Source organism: Topomyia yanbarensis, chromosome 2, assembly GCF_030247195.1.
Source record: "Topomyia yanbarensis strain Yona2022 chromosome 2, ASM3024719v1, whole genome shotgun sequence".
Taxonomy (NCBI): domain Eukaryota; kingdom Metazoa; phylum Arthropoda; class Insecta; order Diptera; family Culicidae; genus Topomyia; species Topomyia yanbarensis.
Window position 1 is genome coordinate 447,539,067 of NC_080671.1, and position 23,991 is coordinate 447,563,057.

General features: G+C 42.3%; 1 protein-coding gene across 2 annotated transcripts; it reads right to left on the bottom strand.

The window, feature by feature from the left end:
* Window positions 1-16,704: 16,704 nt before the first annotated feature.
* Window positions 16,705-23,522, bottom strand: LOC131685730 (glycogen debranching enzyme). Of its 2 annotated transcripts, none has more exons than XM_058969641.1 (8): window positions 23,364-23,522; window positions 22,461-22,647; window positions 21,088-21,916; window positions 20,215-21,035; window positions 19,889-20,154; window positions 19,384-19,709; window positions 18,146-19,325; window positions 16,705-18,077 (listed from the first exon to the last, which is right to left on the bottom strand). In XM_058969641.1, the coding sequence occupies exons 2-8, from the start codon at window positions 22,618-22,620 to the stop codon at window positions 17,067-17,069; spliced, it is 4,593 nt and encodes a 1,530-aa protein (XP_058825624.1). In that variant the 5' UTR covers window positions 22,621-22,647; window positions 23,364-23,522; the 3' UTR covers window positions 16,705-17,066. The 2 variants fall into 2 exon arrangements, with proteins under 2 accessions (XP_058825624.1, XP_058825623.1); XM_058969640.1 differs by lacking the exon at window positions 23,364-23,522 and adding an exon at window positions 22,711-23,055.
* Window positions 23,523-23,991: the final 469 nt, after the last annotated feature.

Here is a 23,991-nt window from a genome sequence, read left to right on the forward strand (position 1 = left end):
TCTAAAATTGACAAATTTCGTGAGATAATGGAAGTTTAGGAATCCCAAAGGCATCAAGCAACCTTGGTTAAAAAGGAAGAATGAAGGTCGTTACTTCCTTTGGGTGGCAGTCATTATACGTTGAATGCGCATCTCCGGCGTATTGGGGTGGTGGAGAGTGTTATCCGCGCTTGCGACGACAGCTATCGCGACATTAAGCATCTTGTCGGGTCGTGCACCTAGTATTATACACACCAAAAAATCTCAATTTTACCGTTGAGGTGATTCCAAACTTGCCACAATTTAACAAATTGTAATTGACGAAATAACGAAGTATAATCGTGTTTTATTTAATTTTACATGAAAGATTTTTTTATTTCGATTATAGAGGTTTTAACCTTAAGTTCATTCACCTCTTCGGGTCAGAAAAATCTCTTATGAAAAATTTCTAACCCTTGTGCGGGGTTGGGACTCGAACCCAGGTGCGCTGCGTACAAGACAATCGATTTACCAACTACGCTACGCCCACCCCTACATGAAAGATGTACTCTCCATGCGCAGTGTAATAAAATTACACTGCTCCACATTTTCAACAAACATCATATGTGGAGTAAAATTACGTGACTCGCAAAATTCAACGACATGTAAAATTAGAATCAAACGTAAAGCTATGTAATTTTTTATGCTCGTATGTGTCATGGTCAGGAGACGTAAATTTACACGATTTTTTTCTATGTTCTGGTTCTAGTCAGAGATGTGCTGGCTATCCTCCAAATTTATTTATATCTTCTCTTTTGGTTGAATTGCTAAACAGTTACCTGCAAATGCGATCCCAAGAGTTCCCAGCGGATCCAAGGAAGCCAGTCGATGATCCGGTTCATGATGTCCTGATAGTGAACTTCCGTTTGCTACAAAGGTACAAGTTTAATTTCTTTTTATCACCGTTATTTTTGTCCGCCCTGTCCTCGCTTTCTCTGCTACTGATGTTGGAATCCACAATCTTTTGCTTTCCTTATAAAAAAGTCTACTGATTGTCTAGTTATTGTTTCTTCTTGTTCCAATTTTAAATCAAATGATTGTTCATGTTAAAACCTTACAAATTGTATATATTGTCCTAAAAAATATTTCTAACTGCATCCCATAGTCTGAATAAAATTGCATTTATATTATTTTTATATCGATCTGAACTTCTTGTTTTAAGATGTAGATGTGTCAAAATGTATACCCATGAGTATAAATATAAAAAAAATTCAAATTTCAAACAAATCCTAATTATTATCCCACATTCTCAAAAAAAATTGTGAAGCGAAGAAATTTGTATCTGAATAAAAATATGCAATTGTTTTACATCGAGGATTTCCAACGAAAGAATTTTTTGTGCGCAAAACACATACGTGGTTAATGTTAGGTTTTGATTTGTTCCAAACTTTCGAGTGGGTAATTCCCCCCTCGGTAATTTTCGAGTGGGTAGTACTACCCTTACTACCCACGCATTCCGCTGGCCCTGTTGATCGATCCCAATCTTTTTTTTCATCCTGACTCCTAAGGGCCGATTTCATCATCCTCGCTTAGCGTTTAAGCCAGATTTAAACGTACTGGTGAACCTGGTTTAAAAGTTAAGCGAGGGTGAAGAAATCGGCCCTAATACTACGTTCACACTACAGAGTTAAAACATGTTATAATAATTAGCAGCAAGAAAAATGTCATCAAGATAGCCTTAAAACTCGTTCCAGCTCGTAGAGTGAACGCAGTATAAGTTTGTTTGAAGAGCTGGGGCAGTTACGAGACACTCATCAGTGGTGAATCGAGGGTAATATCGTCAGAAGCAGTATGTTGTCGATATACCGGCTCAGCAGTCCAATCTGGCCCCAATCCCAAATTGTATATCTGATAGTAAGCAATTTACTTTGACCCGATTGTCGAGCCGGAATCAGATAATGTTTCAACAATTTCCGAACAAAGGACAGCAAACCATCGGTCGATTCGAGTTGTGGTCGGAGCCTGGTTTGGGGATGGTTATGACCTTATGAAGTGCAATGTTACCCTCAAGCAACTTGTTAAATAAACTCAATAAGTACTTTTTCGTCAAATCTAGCAGTTTCTTTAACAAATTTAATGTATTTCTATCTGGCTCCGGGGCGATATCATTGCCGGAAAAGAGAGCCCTATCGAAAATGATGATTCGTTAACGGTGTCAAAACACGGTACGTTTTTCGAACCGGAGCAGAGCTTGGACAGATCTTTTTGGCGAAAGTGAATATGCAGCGGTTTGAATATTTCCCGCTCTTGTTGCTACGGATTTTTGATTACGCATAATCCCAACATCTGTCCGATTCTTAAAATTCCGGCGGGTTCATACTAGGGTTCGCAGTACCGACCCTTTTTGGCGAGAACCGGTACTACGGTACTGAAGCCCTCAGTACCGGTAGTACCGGTAAAGTACCGGTACTCGAATATTTTTTTAAAAAACTCGAAAAAAGCTTCAAACTGAAATTAAATGCTCAAACTGATGATCTTATTCTCAGATGATTGATTTTTGCTGATCAAAAAACATGTTTATTGTTTTTAATTGCTTCGGAATGGCAAGACTCATTTCACAGAAGATATTTTTCGTATAGGGCACCTCCTTTTATTTCGAAATCTAGCCACTTTGAAATCAATAACTGCTAAGCGGTGCGACTTTATTTTTTTTTAATTCGTTTATTTGACACGGTTCATAGCGGTAGCTTAACGGAGCCGTGGATCTTTTATACGTTTACAATACGTGTAAAAATAAAAATACAAACAAGAATTAATTAATTGGATCTCGTGCGCGCAACTTTTTATTGCGGAGACCTTCTTTCGCGACTCGCCTGCTGCGTCATGGGGATCATTAAATTCTCTCCTGTGCTTCACATCAAGGTCATCCTCGTTAAAAGTGTTAAAAAGTGTTAAAAGTGCGAGAATGGCAGTAAATCCGAGCAGGTTAATCGAATTTCCTCTCTTGCTTTTCTGAAAATTGGTTTCGAACTTTATGTCGTTTGCCAGGCTCTTTGCTTTCCTGTTAAATTATGGAGTTTTGCTGAATTTTCCGATTACCAATAATTACAAATCGCCCCATTTGAAGCAGTTCACCAAGTCTAAAACTGTTAGCTACTAAATCGCTGTTCGTTCTATTATAGATAAAGGTTTAAGAGCAAATCAAATACAGACATGACTTGGACCATAGTCTTATTACGCGCCACCCAGTGAATAATGGAAACCAATCAGAATGTCGCTAATAAAACTTTAACTTCTAGAATTACTATGATGATGGCCCCACCTCATTCCCACACAAAGGTGTTATCTCAAGGATTTATCTAGATATAATTGAACGTTATCTTGCAGACCGATATTTTGAAACAGATCCCCCTGCAGAGTTAACATATTTGTCATAAAAATTGTATAGTAACGTATTACCGGTACTGGCTTTTATTCAGTACCGGTAATACGTTACGTTACCCATTACGGTACCAAAAATGGGTCGGTATTCCCGAGATTTTCGGTACCGGTATTACCGATACCACAACCCTACCTTTGACCACACTACACACATCCTTTCGCTGATCGCCTGCCACTTGATCACGCGTTGGTGCATTTTGCCCAGCTCTTGTGCCGTCGCTCTATTCCCGCATTTCCACACCTTCTACCACGTCTAGCAAAGCTCCTCCAATGCTACGGTTTCGAAGTTGCGAATTTTCTGCTCATCCTTTTTTCCTTGATAGTAAAGTGGTGTTTTTGGGCCACTCGTTGAACTTAACCAAATTATTATAATTAAACGTTATCTTGCAGACTGATATTTTGAAACAGATCCCCCTGCAGAGTTAACATATTTGTCATAAAAAATTGTATAGTACCGAAAATACCGGTACTGGCTTTTGTTCAGTACCGGTATTACGGTACTAAAAATGGGTCGGTATTCCCGGGATTTTCGGTACCGGTATTACCGGTACCACAACCCTAGTTCATACCCTGACCGAGTTTCAACGATTTGGTCGTTGTAGTTATTCCGGCAACGTCTTTAAAGTATCATTTTTTAAGATATTTTGATTCAAGATGGGAACTGTTCCATAGTATGTAATGAAGTATGTAATCATTTTCCTTTTCAAAATTTTGCTGAAATAGTTCTCAGGTACTGGAGAAAGTTTCTCAATATTCTGATGAAATTCATCCGAAAATCTAGTTACTATGTAACCCTGTAATCGGTAAGAATGCAATTCTAAATCTTACATAAAACTAAGCATTTTGTTGGAATCTTACTTAAGGTTTTAAATCACTAAAGGGTGTACGGAATCAAATTGCATCACTTTCAAATTATTGTAGTTTGCTTTGCATTGGGTATTTTCCATTGATATTTTGGGTGAAATTAGTTCCTGTTGACATTTCACAAACAATTGTGCAACCATTGCGAAAATGGAGTCGAAAGAACGTCAGTGGCGTAAGCCAATTTTGCGCATGTGCCTAGAAAATCCGGTGTTTTGAAAAACGAAATCGTTTCGGTAAAACGAACGTTTGACCATCGATAGGATGGAAAAAAAAGTGGCCAAAATGGATATCCGTATAGTGTGAAGGATACCCACCGTGTAGTCGAAGTTTTCAAGAGGAATCCCAATAGTTCGGTGAGAGACGTAGCGAATAAACTACACTGAAGCAAAACTTTTGCTCAAGATTCAAAAGAACGTAAAGCATGATACACGTAAAAAGTCTAAAAGGCACCGAATCGCGAAGAACGGTAGAAAGGATTCGGGAAATCGGTTGCAGAAAAACTCAGCTGTTGAAGCTGCTACATTGTGTCGTCATGGATGACGAGACTTATGTGATACCCGAATTCCGGTAACTTCCTGAGCTTTTGTTTTCACTTCTTGTCTTCACTGAATCGTCCATGAAGAAGTTAGAAACAGATCGTGTATTGTTTGTAGGGTGACCATATCAGACGAGTAAAAACCCAGGATAATCAAAAGGGGACTGCCTCCCTTTATTAACTCTCAATCGACTGTGCCTTCACAAATTTTCGTCAGTCTGAAAGTTCTGGGGTCTATCAGGCAGAGCTTCGGTAATAAAAGAAAAAGTTCTGGAGGCCTGGCAGACAGACCTCTGCTAGAAAATCTTTCATTAGAATTCAATCACCACGGGCATTTTGTGGGATTAAAACACGCAGTTCTTGCTACACAACCTCCAGCGAAGGCTATTGAAAAAATCGGCAATCTTGAATTGAGCGGATGAGACGAAATATTTTACGATCATCTGTGCAGGATCGACGAGGAATTTTCAGCAATAAATACACGTCATTGAAGAAAAGCAGAAACATCAACGGTCCCATGTAGCTTCCATTTTTTTCAATCATTTTTTTTTCGATCTACTGTATCTAAAGTGTCTGATTTTTCAGCAGATATGTGTCTTCGGCAATGTTGTTCTGGTGATCAAAGCCTACGAGGTGATATGCGAAATAGTTTGATATTCTGCTACTACGTGGCGCTAGTGACCATACCATTTTTGGACTACTGTATCTCGAATTCCTGGTTTGTTAGCAGGACGGTATCTTCGATATAGTTGTACAAGAGATAAATACCTACGAAGCAAAACAATGAATAGTTTGGGATTCTGCCACTAGGTAGCGCTAGTGAGCATGCATATTCCTGATTTCTGAATCTCAAGATTGTGACTATTTAGAAGTATGATAGGATAATTCATGTCATAAGTGAGCTATACTATTTTCGAATCAAATCAGTACGTTGAAGAAATTGAAGAACATATGTGCTTGTTTAGCATTTTTTGGTACTTAGGAAGGTTGTATCATTATTTCTGTGTATGAGTTTTACGACTTCCAAATCTTAATTTCTTTGCGTACATATTCCAAAATTAAATTAAAATGAATAAATTAGTTTAGTTGAGTCAGAGGAACCATTCGAAATGTAGATGGCTGCCGAAACATACCTGACAGGGACTGTTGGCGGCTACAATAGTTGCAGCGTGGGTTTTTCTGGTGGTTTGGTTTTGGACCCGATTGCTGCTTCACGATTGATGTCACCAGGTGGCGATTCTGGAACCGTTCTAGTACTTGGCATTCGCTTCGTAAAAATGCCACAGTATCTAGATACTTAGGAAGCTAGGCATGCTGCTGTGTCCTCTCCCACAGTTGAATAATTTGGTCATCTAGTCGTGATGTAAGGATCTTCGTGAGAATAAGACCAGAAAGTTCATCAACTACTAGTCCTTGGTACTCGAAATCGCCAACGTGTATGTTGAATGGCCTCACTAGCTCGAATAAGTCCTTGTGGTTGCGTTTGATAATCGATTTCACCTCGAGCAACGCTTCGAGATGGGTATCGACAATAACTCGTGGGTTTTCGTATTGGTCGCTGAGCTGTTTCCAAGTTCGCTGAAAATTGTTGTCAACGATCATTTTTGCCCTTAATCCAACCGGAAGTATCACCCGTCAGCGCTTTATCTAGATGATGTAACTTCACTGCATCGGAATCACGGATACCCCCAACAATGTCCTGCAACATCGTTCGGGATTTCGGGCAATTTTCCGCATTCCCATAGAATGTTAGAACTGGAGCTCTTAGTGGTTGTTGGTGAACGATCACGGAACTTGGCGGGAGAAGGCTCTCGGTGAGATGCTCAACCAAAGCAAGCGTGTCGGTCAGAAGAGCATCGAAAATGTCCAGGGCTTCTTCTTCATGGATGGACTGTCAGCTACAACCGCTTGGTGAGCCGTGATGAACTCGCTGTAGTGCATTTCTACCCAAGTAACCAACAAGCATTAGTGTATGCAGTAAAATAAGCACATAATTTGCATTTCGGATGCTTCTTGCAGTATATTTGCATTCTTTATGCATATCTGTATTATGTTCAGGATTCAAAAAGCTGTTTAAAAATTTCTTGCCAGTAATCAGCATTCTGAATGTACAACAGCAGTAGACAGGGACGTAGTAGCGGGGGAGGGTTCTGGAGCAACCCCCCCCCCCCCCCGATATATTTTGAAGAAATTGGAAAAAATTGAATATGTTCAACAAAAATATGCCTAATATTTTAAATGGCATTCTCAAGGTTTTATTTGCAAAAGTTATCTTGTGAAAATATTTTCTTCGTGTCAAAAATAAGAGCTCATTGGTTCACGAAACGGATATCGGTGCCGAGAGAAATTTCGCCACATTCTGTAGTCCTTGACTGACAGAGAACATGGACTGGAGAGTGGGCGAGAAGTATCCCCATAGCGACCACCAGGCGATTCGCTACCGCATCGGCCAATGGAACACTGCTGCAGCACAGAGAAGGACGACCGGCAAGCTAAAGTGGAAGACGAAAATCTTGAACAAAAACCTTTTTTGTGTCACTTCGGCGAACAGCGGAATCATGTACGTTTATGCGGCTAATCTAACAAGAAGGATTGTGACGGTTTGTGACGTTACAATGTCACGAAAACTGGAGCCATGCAGTAGACGGCGTGCCGCTTACTTAACTAGTAATGAGTAGCTCAGTACGCTACACGCTGCTTGTCTTAGAGCCAGAAGGCGGGCTCAGAGCGCAAGATCTGAGAGTAGGAGAGGAGCGCAAGCGACGTTTCGAGAAGGTAGGGACTCTTTAAAATGGGAGATCAAGCTTAGCAAGTAAATTGCCATAAGTAGCTGTGCTGAGAAATAGACGCCAGTCCCTGGGGACGCGTACTGAGTCGTCATGACGAAGATGAGGGCCCTTCGACACCAGCTGTAATATGCCCGGGTAAGCTAAATATAAACGTTGACGGTCTCTTCCCTTAGCACGATTCAACAACCTGGTCACCAACACCGTACGGCGAAGAAGAAGGAGGTAACACAGCCGAATGGCAAGTAACTAACGACGAGCTCAAAGAAGCGTCGATGTGACTAAAATCAAAGAAAACCCCCGGTTCGGATGGAATACCAACCGTGGCGCTGAAAGCTGCGATCCTGGCATATCCGGGCATGTTCAGGATGCTACTGCTGAAGTCTTTAGATGATGGCAATTTCCCCGAAATGAGGAAATTACAGAAGCTGATGTTGCTGCCAAAGTCAGGGAAGTCACCTGGCCATCCAGCCATCCAGTATAGACCAATGTCGCAGCGCTGCACAGAAGAATGAGCCAGATCCTGAAGAGCTACTTCCAGAGTAGAATACTTTGTACCAGAAGAGGGCAGAAGGCAATGCGTCGCAGCGGGCTCCATTCTCTCTCTAACTCTTTGGAACGGGATGTACGATGGGGTCTTAATTAACACTGCGACTGCCTGGGAAAGTGAAAATCGTGGGTTTTGTAACTTAAGGTTCACCCGACAAGCTTCAGCAGCACGTGGCTCGGACTTAGTCGCAGGGTCGGCGCGCTACTGGGCAAACTGGAGGGATTTCGCGGATCTTGTGCTATTATAAAACACTCAACTTTCTTAACGTGCGCAATTTATTGTAAGCTGTTCGTGTGGTGTTAGGGGTATCACTTGTGGGTTCACTGGTACGTACCGTACTGTATGTTTTGTTGGCAACTAGATGGACCGGCGAGTGCTCGCTGATCGTCCTCGACTCCGAAATAGCAGTTGCTCCGACGACTTCACGTAAGATGGCGATGGATGGTTCTTGGGCGTATGGTTCGATCTTGTAGCGGCGGGTAAGATGGCGGACCCAGAAGACGTTCTGGGCGAGGTAGCCAACCGGCGCTTCCTTCGTTGGCGAAATCGGTTGGCGACGGACGAGACCGACTTTTGCCAGACTGAGAAGGGTTGCTCTCCTTGCTGTTTAGGGCCTTTGTCCGAGAGTCTAAAACGTAGGTGGCCTGAATCACCTAGGTCGATGCGTGTGCGTTGTGTCTCCGGGAGTTCGCAAACTACTGGGAATGCCACTTTATGGTAGGTAGTAAAAAAGGTCCTATGGTGAAGTGAAAAATAATCCCTTTATTAGGGCTGAGCACTTAATGATCTTAGTAGGCACCAAGATGGCCTCTCACTCTAGTTACCTGAATGGCTGGCAGAGTTTCACTTCACCTACTTATATATCGCAATTTGTTTTTGCTAAAACTACGTTTTACGCACTTGCTCGCCTGTATTAAAGTGATCGTTGACGACTATTTGGCGGTTCTTGCCCTGTTTCCGAGGGTTCGACCTTGGTAGGGTTACTGACGATCCCCTTTCCAGGCCTTGGTAGCAGTGAGTCCCAGAGGTGTTGTGTTTTTGCAATGTACGTAGTACTTGTTTTGAGTGAATTTTGTGTAAAAATTAAGCAATTTGAATGTTTTTAATTCGGGATTATAGCTTCAAAACTTTAGTCTGATTTCAGCGGATACTGATCACCGTCGAAGCGTGCAGCAATTGGGAGTGATAATCAACGACTGGTTGAGCTTCAACAACCACGTTGATTACACCTGCAAAATGTCGGTCTATTATCTAGTGCCTGGAGTGCGGCGCTGAAAACCAGCTGAGTGGAACCGCGAAAAGCTGAACAAGACGTTCCGTCTAGTGGTCGTACGAGTTGCTATCAAGTGCTACAAACGATTCGATGTTGACGTGACAGCAGGAATACGGAGAAGGGAAAATGGACCTACCGGCTTGTAGTGAATCCATTGGCGAGATTTCCGCGTCACATATTTGTCGTATCCTCGCTAAAATTTCTAAAAGCTGAACGCAAAATTTTAGCAACCGTCGCTCTCGAAAATCGTTCATTGAATGAAGCAATATCCCTCCTTTACCAAGCTACCCGACTTCCGGCTAGGACTTTGCGTTTTATGTTGCGTTTCCCCTGCTCTTTTTCTGCCCTTCAGAAATATTTCATGTATGACAAATACACGCAAATAGATTCAGCGTAGTACACTGTACACGTTAATCAAATAATATAATTTCTTGGGATATACACATATAATATTTTTACTGTCAATAAATTGCTAATATAGTTTTTAGTTATATGCCCACGAAAAGAAATTTAATTTTTTTTTAATGCTGATTTTGGAGTAACTACCCTGATACTTGTTAATGTTATTTTCCTTAGTGTTTCTAATGAATGCCTTTTCACATGACACCGAAGATTTATTAGAACGCTATCATTATAATTGTTAAATAAGTTTATTTATGTTAAATAATATTCAATAATATTTTCATTAATACTTTTTTTATTATTCTTTAATGCCAATGGATTCACTACATTTTCGAGAGCGACGGTTGCTAAAATTTTGCGTTCAGCTTTTAGAAATTTTAGCGAGGATACGACATGGCGCAGTCGGCAGGTGAGTAGAAAACAAAAAAAAAAAATTGTCGCAAAAAAGTAGAGCGAGCAGGTCTCTACAAATTATAAAAATGAGTGAGTTGATATCTGAATGTCGATGGACAGCAATAAAAACTAAATCAAGAGCGCGCAGGACTCTTGCAATCATAAATAAAAAAAAATCAGAGCGAGCAGGCCTCTGTATTTGCAATATATGTATAGAGCGAGTAGGTCTCTAAGTCTGTAGCAAACAAATCGCCGTAATAATAAAAAAAACGAGCGAGGCTCTATGAAAATAAAAGAAGCTAGCTGTTCAAAACCGATGTATGCAAGTCGTTAATGGCATTTTTAAAATAGTACTGCTCCGGGGTAGTCCGTGCTACACTACTTCAAACTAGGGTGTACTCAGTCTGTCTCTTATACGCTACATCGCCGTAGCACAGTGCAAGACTATAAAGGAAGCTAAAATTGGTTTGGTTCTGTCTACTTATAGTGTAATTTTTTTTTCTAATGCAGTACAACATGGTTACACAATAGATAGAGGTAGCTTTCGATTTTATTACACCCTTCGTAATACGTAAATAGATAAGCATATTCGTAGCTTGTGAAATGGGCCCCTAGTTTGTAATGCTATAATCTACAAAAAATGTTTTTTTTGTTGGTTGTAGGAAAATACGTGCGTACACCGAAAGATACGGAGGAAGATAATTTGTCGACCGAGTTGGCCAAGCAACTGGCCGAAGAAAGATCTATGAGAGTGCTTTTGGCTAACGAGTTGGAGAAATCACGCAAAGAAAACGAAGAGCTGAGGGCTGGTCTTAATGCTCAAGACACTGGGAGTAATCCTGATATCCCGAATCTTGACTTCGATGTCCGGACCGGGTTTAGCAGCACTCAGCATACAGCATTCGTTCCCAGTACATCTCGGAGTCTGGAAGAAACCAGATTTCTGTCCTCGATGATTCAATTATCAGTGGCGTCGATCAATGTACCAGAGTGCAAGACAGCCGACGACGAACAAATCCATCGTCAAACTTTTGAGCTGTGGAAAGATTTGCTTATAGACTCAATGAAATTGGCAGGTATCGGAGATGAAGCGACTATGTTCACGGTTTTCAAGGTCAAGGCTGGACCACGCCTGCTGGAGATTTTTAGAAATACCAAGTCTCATGCGGATGCACCTGATCCGAATATGTTGCCCTTTTCTAACGCTATGCATCGCTTGAAAACCTATTTTGGCTCTGGATCTGATATAATGTTGATGAGGCGGCGGCTGGCACTAATGGTACAGAAGCCCGAAGAATCCGATCTCAACTTCATAATAAGAGTCGGCTCAACAGCGCGTTTGTGTGAATTTGACGACGTGAAAGAATTCGAAGAAATAGTAGCTACAGTGGCAGAACACGCTAGTAACCGAGACGTTCGAACTACGGCTTTGAAAATGCTCAGTCGTAAAGGTAACTTCACTGACCTTGTCGACAAAGTTCGTGAACTGGAAGCAATAAGATTAAATGAAGAGTATGTAATGCAGAAATATGGAAAGCACCCTGAGAAACCACCACCACATGCATTGATTGCTCCGGTTAGATCGCCACAGGAATGGGAAGCTAATCGTTTTACTCGTGGCAATATGAATTCCCGTGGATATCCGGCTCGTCGAGGCAGCTGGCGTGCTCCAAGAGGCAGACAATCATTCTCAAGAGCACATCTTCAATCTCAACTGCATTATCATTCTGGAGAAAGGTGTTGGCGATGCTACAGTGTTTACCATTCGGCGAACACCTGCAATGTTAAGGACAAAACTTGCAACAGGTGTGGATTCATTGGGCACATTCAGCGAGCGTGTACAGCCGGTGCGCACAAGCGTATCGCTCAAGAAGGCATAGAAACAGCTCCAGCCAAAATCGCTGCTGTTGAGAAGATCGAGGAGGTTTTGGTCGCCGAAGATACGGTAAGTCAAATAAAAGAAGACTAGCTTCAAAACAAAATGAAAATGCTGAAATCATTCATTAGATCTCGTTGTAATCGACCCTGAAGAGAAAAATAAATGAATTAAAGATTATAAACATTTTAAGTTGTTGTTTTATCGTACAGGAAGCGTATTGCAACAACGAGCTGGCAATTCACACTAGTCCTTGTCAAACCTCTACGATTGGTCTTTCTTTAGTGGTACCAAAACAAACCGTATATAATCAAGATCCCCATCAATCATCTTCAATTTCCGCTGAATTTGATGCTAAAAGTATTAATATTGTGAGTATTGGTACAATATAAATAATGTTCATTGTTTAATGGTATGATACTTATACTTTACCAGCTGGACCGCTCATTTCCAAAACCAGTTGACGCAGCTTTGTATTCGCTGAATTCACAGATTGAGATACGGATACGACACGGCTCATCCAAACCTGTCGACGTGGGTCAATAGAAAGCACGAAGAGTTTACCTTCCACCTGAAAGGATGTATCTTCATCGGTTCAGGTACGCAAATACCGGAGTATGTGGTCTTTGAATGTCAGAGGTTTGAAGTGACGTGCAGGGAGCTACTTAAAAAGGCGGGACCGGACATCAACCCGGATAATGTAGCCTACAGAAAGACAAGCAACGTAAAGACGTGGAACTCAGTAAACAGAGTTATGATGTAGATCATGACCGTCTTACAGCAGAAACGGCGCAATGAACATCGAGCAACGGTTCCGGGAGAGCATTCACCGCCAGGTAACTCTCCGCAGGAATAAGCTAAATCCACCGCCGAGGACTAGTCGAGTAGACTGCAACAGAGCACCGAGTATGGGTCGTTGAAACGCCAGCGAACCAGACGTCACGCTCCATCCGGAATAGCCAGACCGACCACGGCACCCCACCGGTTGTTCCTATAGAAAAATAGCGAAAACCAAAGAAGAATCGGTAATGGTAGAACTTTTTTCGCCAGGGTACAGCGTAAGCTAGAATCACCGATGGGGACTAGACCGCAACGAGACACCACCAGTCGCGGGTCATCGGGGCACCAGTGAACCGGACGCCCTGCTTCATCAGAATCGCTGAACTGACCTCGGCACCTAGCTGATTGGCTCGGTTTCGGGAGAACTTCTCTCGCCGGGGAACTCTACGTCGGAGTAAGTCAGGTCCATCGTCGGGGACTAGACCATGTCGTTCGCTAACAAGTCGAGGAACCGAATGGCTCATCAAGGAAGTAACGCTAAATAGCCCAAGAAGGGAACTAAAGGGCTTAAAGTAGTTGCGGCGCTAAATGGTAACGGCCACGGAGCCAAAGGGCTCAAGAAGTTGTGGTACTGCAACCAAATAAGAATCGGTATCGGGAGAACTTCTTCCGCCGAGGAACTCTCCGTCAGCGTACAGTCAGATTCACCGCTGGGAACTAGACTGCGTACTCTTCGTCGGAGTAGGCTAGATCCATCGTCGGGGACTAGACCAAGTAGTTCGCGAACCAGTCGGAAGCTCAACGAGGAAGGCGTACTAAATGATACAAAGGAACTCAAGGGCTCAGTAAATTAGACAGTCTGAAGTTTGCTGCCTAGATTGTCCTCGTAGGGAAAGAGCACTAATTCTAGACTCACAGCTAGCTTTTCCACTACCATATAGAAATTGCCACGTTATGTGGATGGTCGATAACTGGTAGTGTGTCGAGGATGGGTGCTGTAACCCTACTGAAAGAACTAGTTGGATAGGAGGGTGTGCTGTGCTCGTAAAAAAATCTCTTCTCGAAGTAATGCCGTAAGGTAATGCCGGGGAAGAATCAGGTTCCGCGCAAGAGTAGTTGTATTAGCAAGTCGCGTGACTACTCAAACCCGTTCCCTGAGTTGCTGGTTTTTGTACATTTTTTCCTGCTCAGAATGTTTTTGAACATTATTTCACATATATACAAAAAATATTCATATCCCCCCCGTAAAATTTTCTTGCTACACAACTGGAAGTAGAAAAGCATTTTCATGCATGGCACAGCAGTAAAGTAGTAGTATATTTCGCCAAAAGCGACTTTTAAATAGCATTTAAAACGACGTAAATACTTATCAGGTCGCCGTTAAAACGCATGCGTGCATGCTTATTGGTTACCTGGGTGTCGTCTTGGCGAAAACTTTTAGGACCTATGCACTTATTTTGCTTGGGTCGTCCTCGGCTTGTTCCAGCGTCCGGCTTATCGCAATGACCTTGTTCTGGATCCTGCTACGCTGGTGCATCAAAGGTACTCTGGAATCCTTTTCATTTTTCGTTGCTTTCTCTACCTTTGGTGTGTATTGTACTTTCGGGGACATCTTGCTGTTCAATCTGCTTGTTGGGATTCAACGACAAATAGGGTAGACGAGCCCTTATTCATCTCATTAGTCAGGATATCACACTATTTCGTTGATAACTCGACTTAAAGTTAGTGGATTGCGCTTAAATAGGTATCATCATCTTTGCTTCGTTCCTAGGAAGCAGTACAGTTAAAAAAATTTCCTGGGAAATGTAAAATACTCGCGTTTGAGCGAAGCGAAAAGTCGAGCACAACGTACCCTTATTCATCCTACCATTTGAGCTAATGCGTTGAATAGAGATAGCAGATACTGCTCTAACTAATGTGTTCAAATGGGTGAGATGAATAGAGGTGCTAAGATGAATTAGGGAGCAGTTACCCTAGTTGGATTCGTGCATTTAAAGTGCAGCCTGTGGAAGCGGTTGCCAAAATGCTGTAGTGTTGAAATCATCATAAAGGGAGTGTTGCCGTTTTGACTGATTTTCACTCTTCGGCTCTCTCCGCTCTCTCCCTATTCTCTCTGTCCTATAGACGTCAAATAAGTCAATTGTCCGTCGTCGCGAGTGACAAATTTATAATCAAAATATTGTAGTTGTGAAATTCCCTCCGATAAACCAATAATTGCAGTAAGAGATCGATGCTAGTTTTCTAGCGAAGAAAGGGCCCTTAGTACAGTACAGTGCGGATGCAAAGGTTTTGCCGTGAAACAAGCTGCGTTGACTAGCGCAAGTAGCGGATTTTCACCTAATCACCGACGATCGTCCTGAGCCGTCTCTGAAGGAGAAGAAAGAAGGATCTCCGGAACGGAACCCCAAGTAAGTCGCCCCAACAAGTAGCAAGAGGCATCTGATTAGTGTAGCTTTTTTGTAGTAGAGGTAGGGGTCATTTGCCTCTTACAAAAACCCTATGTGCAGGGCTGGGAATCGAGCCCAGATGAGCTGCGTACAAGGCAATCGATTTTCTAACTACGTTATATCCGCCCCCTATCCGATTAGTGAATTATCGTCGACACTGATGTAGGGTGGTCCTGTTTAGGTTCCAATGCTGGGAACAAATGAATCGATTAAAGCTCAGCAGAGCACTCAGGCTCATGGCCATGCAAGACGCGACCATATACAGAACCATCTCGTCGTAGACAGATTGTATTTTAGCAGGAATGATTCCACAAATGGAAGGAGAGCGGAGGAATACGGCTATATACTCTAAAGCGGCCCTTACACGTTCAATTCAATGCACATCATCAATACAACTTTTTTTCATTACAATACAACTTTTTTTTTTCAATTCTCTCTAGTATTGACAAACATATTGAACGTGTAAGGGCGGCTTAAAAAAAACTATATTTTTACTTTATCGATCCCCCAATAATACGCAGTCAACCCTAGTGACAATGTCTAGGAAGTCCCGCAAGGTAGCAATCTACACCCATTTGCTTTCATTTTGTTTATTAATATTCGAATCTGGGCAATCGTTGCATATTATCGCTGCGCACTCTGCAGTTCTCCAAGAACACACCAATCGACTTGATGCATGAGTCCTAAATGAATACAAAATAATTTATTTCAAAACTCTTGCTAACTCCTCGTCGATATGAATAACGTTTACAAGCACGAATTATTTAAATTATCAATTCGATTTAGGAGCGCTCTTTGGCAGAACTTTTTCAACCACTATCCATTTCCTACGAATTGTTGAATTGTACTAGTCACGTGGGATTCATGTTTTATGACTTTCAATTTCTTTCCATTTGAGGAATAAGACTACTTTTACAGCGCTGGAGTTTTATCACGTTCTCTCGTGACTTTGTTTTTACTTCCGGGAAATTCGGCGAACGCAAACCATAAACCCAATCGGAAGTGGCATTCAAAAAAATAATCAATTCACTTTCGGTCCATTCAAATAATGAAAACGAGAGCTCGTGGAGTAACGATAAACGACCTTTATAGCTGTTTTATAGCTGCTCATATGTCATTTGCGTTTGATTCGTATTCACGTTCATATATGCAAAATGATTTTACATTGAAGGAATAACTAACAAACCTGCTTCTGATTCCCACAAGAAAATAATTTAACTTAAATTTTACAATGGCGTATGCGCCTCACTGGCATAACTATGCAAAAGGTCTGTACATCTGAACTAGACACAAAGTAGTAAAATAATTATTGATCAGAACTTTCAGTTGGACCAGTAAGTTTAATAAAAACAGCTCAATTTGCCTCAACATTCGGATCTGACAGCAAAACCAGCGCCGGTGGATTTTTTAATTTTTATTTATTTATATACGCCATTCCATTTGTATTGCCTGGCAGCTACGCTGCATTCGTTTCGCATATCAAATATGTACTTATAGCAAGCCGTTCGCATTTGTTTTTCTGCCCAAATATTTATGCTACAACTTTGAAATATGCACAGCAACGAAAATAGACTATATAAACTTAATAAATATGAAAAAAAAAATTCGGACAAAAACGTAAACAATTAAAAATATAACCCTAGCTGTTTCTGTACCGAAAAGGTTCAAAACGAGTATTTGATTTGCCTAAATTGACTTCGAGAGCAACTGATATACACGACGCACGGAAGCCGATCTCTTTGATTATTTAAGCCACTATGTTCACAGTTCCTTCTCGTACTTCTCCAGCTCGTAGAGTACTTCAAGCACACATCCCATGCTCCATGCCTGGGTCCGACAGGAGTCTTTGCAGTAAGCTCCATTCTCATTAGTCAACTCCGCCAGACCTCGCCAGTGGTTTGTCTGCAGTTCCTTCAAATGGCTCTGAAGAATGGTCCACGTTTCGGCGATGGTTTCCTTAAGCAATCCATTAGCTTTGGCAAAAATTAACCGAGCTCGCAGATAGAAACCGATTGGCCAAACCCATTCCGGTCCGTTGTGATAATTGGCACCGTGAGCAACCGTCTTATCTTCGTTGTCAATTGAATTATCATAATTGCCCCGATATGCCCAATCTTCATAGTCCAGAGTCTTCATGCCAAGTGGGCCCAGCAGATATTTCTTAGCATTTTCCAATGCCCTCCAAGCATGTTTTGGATTACACAATTCCGGCGCGGCGACCAGTGCAATTGGGAAATTACATCGCAACTGAAAATCGGTCCATGGTATTTCCGACCCGACCGTATCCTTGTATATTCCTTTCTTGTTAGCATACTTGCTGTCACAGCTTTCGTCAACGTAAAACTCCTTCTCGAAATTGGCCGCAATCTTGTTGGCCCACTCCTTATAGGTCCAAACAGACTTGGTTCCATTGTTCGAGGTACGCTCAACCGAATTGTACGGAATAACTTTTTCTTCTGCCATTCGCTGCATGAATCTTAAACCGGCCATTTGCAGTCCCACTAATTCTACCGCTGAACCATCCCTGGGGGAGGAAGGAACACCCCGATTTCCAGCCTTATCACTAGAGCCCATCTTATCCATCCAGGTGCCACAGTTGGCATTATTGCCACCGAACACGAATCCCGTTTCCGGATGGATCCCGATACGATTATTAAAACCCTTATCCTTCATGTGAGCATCGATACGTGTTCCTGCGTTTCGCTCCCGATAGGACAGACCCTGGAAGTGAACGGTTAGCGCTTCCTGGATCGTTTCGTACAGCATTTGATCCTACGGGAAAGAATTCGGTTTAGTTAGTAGGTCATTAGTTTAAAATTGTATTCATTTTGATTACTTACACACTCGCCCGGTTGCTTTGCCTCGGAATCGTCGGTGGGATACAGCCGGGAGACCTTATCCTTCAGGATGGCCCTTCCATTGGGCGTTTCCTCGGCGTACTGTTGAATAGTGTAAAGCCACCACCAGATGGCATCGCGGCAGTTGTAACGAGCATTCATTCCACCATCCAGAAGATTCGGGATTAGCCCATGTCGAAGGCATCCTCCAAAGCCAAGAATCATGTATCGTGCCTCGTTGTAACGTCCTGTTAGCAACATCAATCCACGGATGGAAATAAACGTGTCCCGTCCCCAGCAGCGCATATATCCGGTTGAGAAATGCGGCAAACCAGCGGCAAGTGTTGCACATTGCGAAGGTGGTTTTGGATCCAGAATGTTCGGGCTGAGTTTCGGAAGGTTGGCTGAAGGAGCTACCCGAACGCATTGGATCGATCCGAGAGCTAAACGACGGCCGAAGTATGATCCATGGTGGACGAAATCCGTCATCAGTTGGCAGGCAGCAATGATGATTAATCGATGGACTCCAGTAAGAATCACATCAAAATAACTCGGGATTATGTAACGTGGGATTTCCTTTAATGGAGCGAGATTTTTCGTCAACCACTTGGCAGCTGGTATAAGATTTGGATATTTTAGTAAGCGTTCCGAGCAGTAGTCAATCAGCCAGTTGCCTTCTCGTAAATTGTTGGCCAATGGATGTCCCAAATCGTTATTGGGTCCAATATCGCACAGGATTGAAACAATTCCTTGCAATCCAGCGTACACTGTTTCTCCATAGCCAGTAATATTGTACGGACCACCACCGTTATCTCGTTCCTCTTCGGTGCAGCAGTAGAGCAAGTTATTAAAATCGATCAGATCCAGTTTGGATAATATGTGTTGCAATTCAGCATATCGTGACCCCTTATCGTTATGAAATTCTTTCACCAACCCTTGGAGATTCTCGATCGGCGCCTTTGCGCTGTCCGTCATGGCAACGCGGATCGCAACAACCGATCCGGGTTTCAAATTAGCAAAGTCCAGCTGAGTTACGTTACCATCAAAATTTGCCTCTTTCCGGAAGATATCCGATTCGTTCAAGGCGAGGTTTTTACGCAAATCTATCACATATTCTTCGACCCCGTTGATGTACTGTTCGTCTTTTTTAAATTCCGATGGGCGATCGAACGTTTGACCGGTTCTGTAAAAATAAACGAAGATATTAGATATAATAATTTTAACTGTATTAAGGAGCATACTTTTTGTAAATCTGCACTTCGAAAATTATTTCCAGGAAAGTGCCTTCGAACCGCAGCGGTCGCACTCCAGTAGGACCGGCCCAGGGGTTCGGATAACCAAACGCATTGTGAGCAACTAGAATCACTGTTTCGCGATTTTGCGTAGAATGGCGAGTAACAGCTACAATGTCCGGGTGCATTTGATCTACGAACACCTGATCGAAGCCCCGGGTGGCCAGCCCACCGTGTAGCAGATTGAGAGCTTCCTTAACGGCGATCATTCCGGTGTTTTTGTTGACATGTTTACCCCACTCCTGGTACTGGCGCTCTTCGTCGACGACGTGGATCTTTAAAAGAAAAAATCATTTTCGATAGATATCATATTGATTAAAAATATATAATGGAATCTAACAACTCGCTTTAACATTGACTGATTGTTGTGATATTGTTACTACGAAATATTGATTGGCCCCCTCCCACAACCATGAACTGAAGTAAAATAAACTACGATAACATTAAAACTTACGTGATGGGGAACTAATTCATCATAACCGCGATTGCTTCCAGTGGCACAGCACGCCATTGCGACAAGCGCAGACGACGGGATAAGATCAAAAATTGATCGTTTCTCCACCGCAGATGGATTATCATGGGTTAGATCCATAAACAGAGCGTGTGCAATACTTGGAGCAAGAATGCGCTTCGGGTTGAGGAAAAATGCACCCACGGGAGCACCTCCATAGCGATACACCAGGCGACCTTCCTCGTGAGAATCCCAAGCTGCAAGAGCCTCTGAAATAATACGAATTGTTATAATAAAAATGTATTGAAAATCGCAAAAAAAATATCTACCTCGAATTAGGGAAGTAATTCCCAGCCGATTGACAAAAATGTTATCCGCGTGATCGGAATTAGTAAACAGTTCGGCCACAACATACAAATCAGGATTGGCTTTCCGAGCCGAATCCAGTAGCCACTCTGCAACATGAATCGGCGTCGAATGGCAGTTATCTAAGCGAACTCCGTCGAAAATCCTGGCAGTAGTATCGACATACTCCTTCATGTGTTGCCATAAATGGGGACAGTCCTCGGGCTTATCACCATACCGCAGCTTCACGCTATCTCCCCAAGCGATTAGCTCTCTTCTAACATAAACGTTTCCCGTACCAGCGGTTGGCCTTGCAAAATCCACCAACGGATCAGAGTTGATAACCCAACCATTGTGAGCCATGAACAGTTTACCCGGTCCACCGTACATCATCTCCTCGATGTCCTTTAGCGATTTACCCTTGATTCCATACTGAGTGAAATACTTCATAAACAGTGGATATTTCACAGATATACCCTTAACCTGTGGTCCATCTTCCTGAACTCGCTCGTACCTAGCTCCAGCCAAGCAATTCTCGATGGCATATTCCAAATGTGCCTGAATCTCCTTCCTAACCTCTTCATTCAACCACTGTAACCTGGCGCGGAATGCCTCAATACACTTGCGCTTGCGGTTGTCTTCGTCGAAACAATCCGGCCGGAAAACGTTGTAGATTTTCATTACTTTCGCAAAGTCCACTTCTGCTCCCAGTCGACGGTACTCTGGGTCTTGCTTCAGATGAATTTCCCCCTCAGGAACCAACTGTACCGGTGTGGGACTCTGTTTTGATGCTTCCTCATTGAATCTGAAACGGCGGCCGTGAAAACTATTTTCCTTAAAAAGATAAAAACACTCACCTCGAAATATACTTGTCCACATCACACTGATACAGCTCATGTAGCTTTATTTGTGGCAAATAATTGGAGTGTAGCTGCCACCGAATAGCTTGCAAATGATCCGAAGTTTCCACTACCTTAGGCACTCCGACGTGTTCGAGCAATCCTTCGGCGACATCTTCACCGAACCGGGCTAGCAGAGCATCCAACAGGAAGGCCGGTCTCAGATGAGGACTGGTGTAACAATTGTAAGTACACTCCGGATACTCACGGATCCAGATCGATTCGTTGGCAGTATGATTTAACACGATGTCGCAAATTGATGCTATTCCCCACTCCTCGCGCATTTTCTTAACCACTTTATCCACATCATCGAAACCGACGACGTGATCTTTGTTGTTCTGAAATTCAGGATTGACCTTGAGCTGATTTTTGAGCGAATAAGCCGATCTTGATCCACCCAGCTCCTGGATAGGGGTGAAGTGAACTAAATTGTAGCCGCTTTCTTTCGTCACTTGTAGCTTCGATTCCCAGCTTCCTATAGGACCCATCAATTTGGAAATGACCGTCTGACAGCGAATAGAATCCAGCGAAAGATGCGTCAAAGAATCACCCTTTCCGACGGTTAAATGGGGCTCGACTTGAACATAAAGCCCACCTTGGGGTCCATCTTTTTCGTGGCCCTCGTACACGATGTAGAAGTGATAGGCTCCTGACCGGGTCAGATGTATCGTGCAGTATAAATCGATGTCTTTGATGGAGATAAATTTGTCGCCATCTGAATTCAGCAATGTACCCGTCGACGAAAACCATTGCAGCTGGGTGTACTGTTTGCGGTCGAAATCTTTTCCTGCAAAAAAAATCGAATGTTATTTAAATAATTTTTCAGCTAATCTACGTTATATACACATATAAACAATAGCCTGATTGAGAATTCTACAAACTTGATAAGCGTAGGGAACGCTTGAGTCAAATCAGAACAGCAAATTATTTATTTACTAACTAAACTGTTCAGCGAGATAGCGTTTGCAACGGTACATCTCGTGCACGTTCCTAAAAATAACTTCCTCTTACAGCAAATGTGACAAAATAATTCTCCATTCATTGAAACACATTACTTTTGACCTTAATTTCAGCACTTATCATTCAACACATCCTTTAGAATTTCAACGCCTCACACAAGTGCTCGTACGTGCAACGAATATAGAAATAAGATCAAATACAAATTAGCTAGTTGACTTTCTAATTTTCCAATACTCCGCGTACTGCATTAGGAAATTCAGGATAAATCCACGAAAGCTCAAAAAATAATATTCTCGGACAAACCATTCATTCCATAAATTACGACCTTGAGCAGACTCCAGCAATGTCACCAATACATCCCGCATACTCACCATCGCTCGGATAGTTACAGTAGATTGCAACGCGGCGACCCAGGAGAGAGGCTCCCGGATGGACGTGTACCAGTGAATTCTTCTTCAGTCGATATAAGGTTCCTTCACCCTTATCATTATGATGAATGGCCAATTTGATCATTAAGCTCTGTTCAGACATGCTCTTCGGGCTCGTTGGTGGGAATTTCTGCAATAAAATAACACAATTTATTAGATTAAAACTGAAAAGGAAAACTAGACCCTTGTTAACCTCTGGATAGAGAAAAGAATCACTTTTTTTGAGGAGCCTCATTGTAAAAATCGAACTAGTTAACTCTACAATCGACTGAACTGAACGCACTACCGTCTGCCACTGGAACAAGCGAACGACTAAACTGATAGGACAAAACTGCACTACTGCAAGCGCCGGCTTATCAATCCACCGGTCACAGCGATAAGGAATCCTAAAACAACCCCGTCGGCTGCTAGATAGCCGTTCATTTCCTTACAATTAATCTAAACGTGAGATAATTGGATCGCGAAATACCAATTAGTAAATAAATGAAACAAATCGAATCAAAATATATTGTTCGTCGATAGTGGTTTAGTCACAGGTGCATCTTCCGACTATCTTCAACCTTGTAAGATTCATACGTTTACTCGTACTCGCTAAGTATAAACTAGGACACCCTATTAACACATCCAGAGTTAACACCCAGAGATCAGCCAAGTCTATCCACAAACACTGAATTTAAAAACAAAATGAAGCAAATCAGGCCAAGGACACGACCCTTGCTGAACTCTCGGCACTAGCCATTGAGGAACTAAATCACGTGAGATGCGTAGGAATCTGCTCCAATTGCAGTAGATTTTAGCTTCCCCTTCCAGCACAACTTACCACTAACTGATTACACGCTAGCTTACCGTTCCAAATTCTAATTTTCAGGGAACTTATTCGGACGAATATTGGCAGCCAAACTGCTACATGTAACAGATCCAGTGAACAATAATTTTCAAATACTCAAGGTGACCTTGGAAATGCGCGGGTTGACATTTCTGCGGGTGGACAGTGCGTTATCACTATACGGTGGGGTGGTGTTACGAAAAATGTAAACAATTCGCTCCGCTCGTCGAGGGATCAGCCACTGCATCGAATATCGAGGTTGTTGAAGATGGGATAAAAGTGACATCATGTTCGCGTAGGGTGACTAGCGAACATTAAATCAGTTTTGAGGAATAGTTTCAAAATTTTTGCGTTTATATTGCATTACAGGCGTGATTCGGTGATTGCCCGGATAGAATTTTGCAATAGCATTTACCGTACAATAATAAAACAATAGATATTATAGTTATTACTGTTTAAACATTATTCGACGCAGAGTTCTCGCAGTAGATTTACAATAAAACTTCATGTAACAATCCCGTATAAATAAATACCATTCAAGAAATCTTCAGAACCATTTCCAAACTATTCATATAATACTCACCGCATTAGGAATACTACTGATATATTCCACCATTATACTTCAACTATTATACTACCATACTCATT